Raw genomic sequence first — 914 nt, forward strand, 5'->3', positions numbered from 1 at the left:
ATGCGCGCGCGACCTCCAAGCACCCCCGCGGCCTTTGCGCTCGCTCTTGCACTCCAGTTTGCGGCCGCCCAGCCCGTGCCTGCCAGTGTCGACGTCGCCTCGCTCTACACCGTCGTCGACGAGGAAACGGGCGAGACCCGCGAGAAGGGCCTGTCTAGCGGCATCATCGCCGGTGTAGTCGTGAGTCTGCGCGTCTGATCTCGTGTTTGCTCGCACGCTTTCCGCACGCGAGCGCTACGCTGCCCCTGTTTCCGCATCCGCGCACCTTTGCATCTACCTCTGCGGCAGGGCGCGTGTGCTTTCTACATTCCCCCAGCCGGCGCTCTAGCTTCCTTGCCACTGATATGGCCAATGCCTCGCAGCATGCTAACCGCCAGGTAGGTGCCGTGCTCGGCTTCTCCATCCTCTTCGGCCTCCTGTGGTGCTGGCTCGACCGGCAGGCCGCGGACCGCCGCCTGCCCGACCACCCCCCGCGCCGACTGTGGCCATGGGCCGCGCCGCCGCCGCCGCTGATGCACGCGGCGCCACGCACACGCTCCGCGCCGCTAGCCAGCGCGGGCCCGCGCACCTCGTCGACATCCACGACGAACACGACCTCGACAGGCAGCCGCACGGTCATCGGCTCCGTGTCGTCCAACAAGCCGCACTGCCCGCCGTCACCGCCACCGCGCGCGTCCCGCTCCCGCGACCCGCGCGACCGTGACGACGACGCGCGCCGCTCAGACGACAGCCTCCCGCAGTACATCCAGGTGCACCCGCCGCCGAAGGCTGTGCTTGTCGGCCCGGACCACGGGCGGATCGGCGAGTGGTGCGCCAAGGCCGCGGCCAGGATTGAGGGGCATCCCGTGACGCGCATCAAGAGCTGGGAGAAGGGCGACCCCGAGAAGCGGCTTCCCGACCCGTTCACGGCGTAG

The 914-nt window shown here is 70.0% G+C and overlaps 1 protein-coding gene across 1 annotated transcript; it reads left to right on the forward strand.

The window, feature by feature from the left end:
• COLE_07022 (uncharacterized protein) lies at positions 1-914 on the forward strand (the record flags this gene model as incomplete). Its single annotated transcript, XM_018425589.1, has 2 exons — positions 1-180; positions 378-914. The coding sequence occupies 2 exons, from the start codon at positions 1-3 to the stop codon at positions 912-914; spliced, it is 717 nt and encodes a 238-aa protein (XP_018275700.1).

The sequence above is a fragment of the Cutaneotrichosporon oleaginosum genome (genome assembly GCF_008065305.1).
Source record: "Cutaneotrichosporon oleaginosum strain ATCC 20508 chromosome Unknown ATCC20508_contig06, whole genome shotgun sequence".
NCBI classification, from domain to species: Eukaryota; Fungi; Basidiomycota; class Tremellomycetes; order Trichosporonales; family Trichosporonaceae; genus Cutaneotrichosporon; species Cutaneotrichosporon oleaginosum.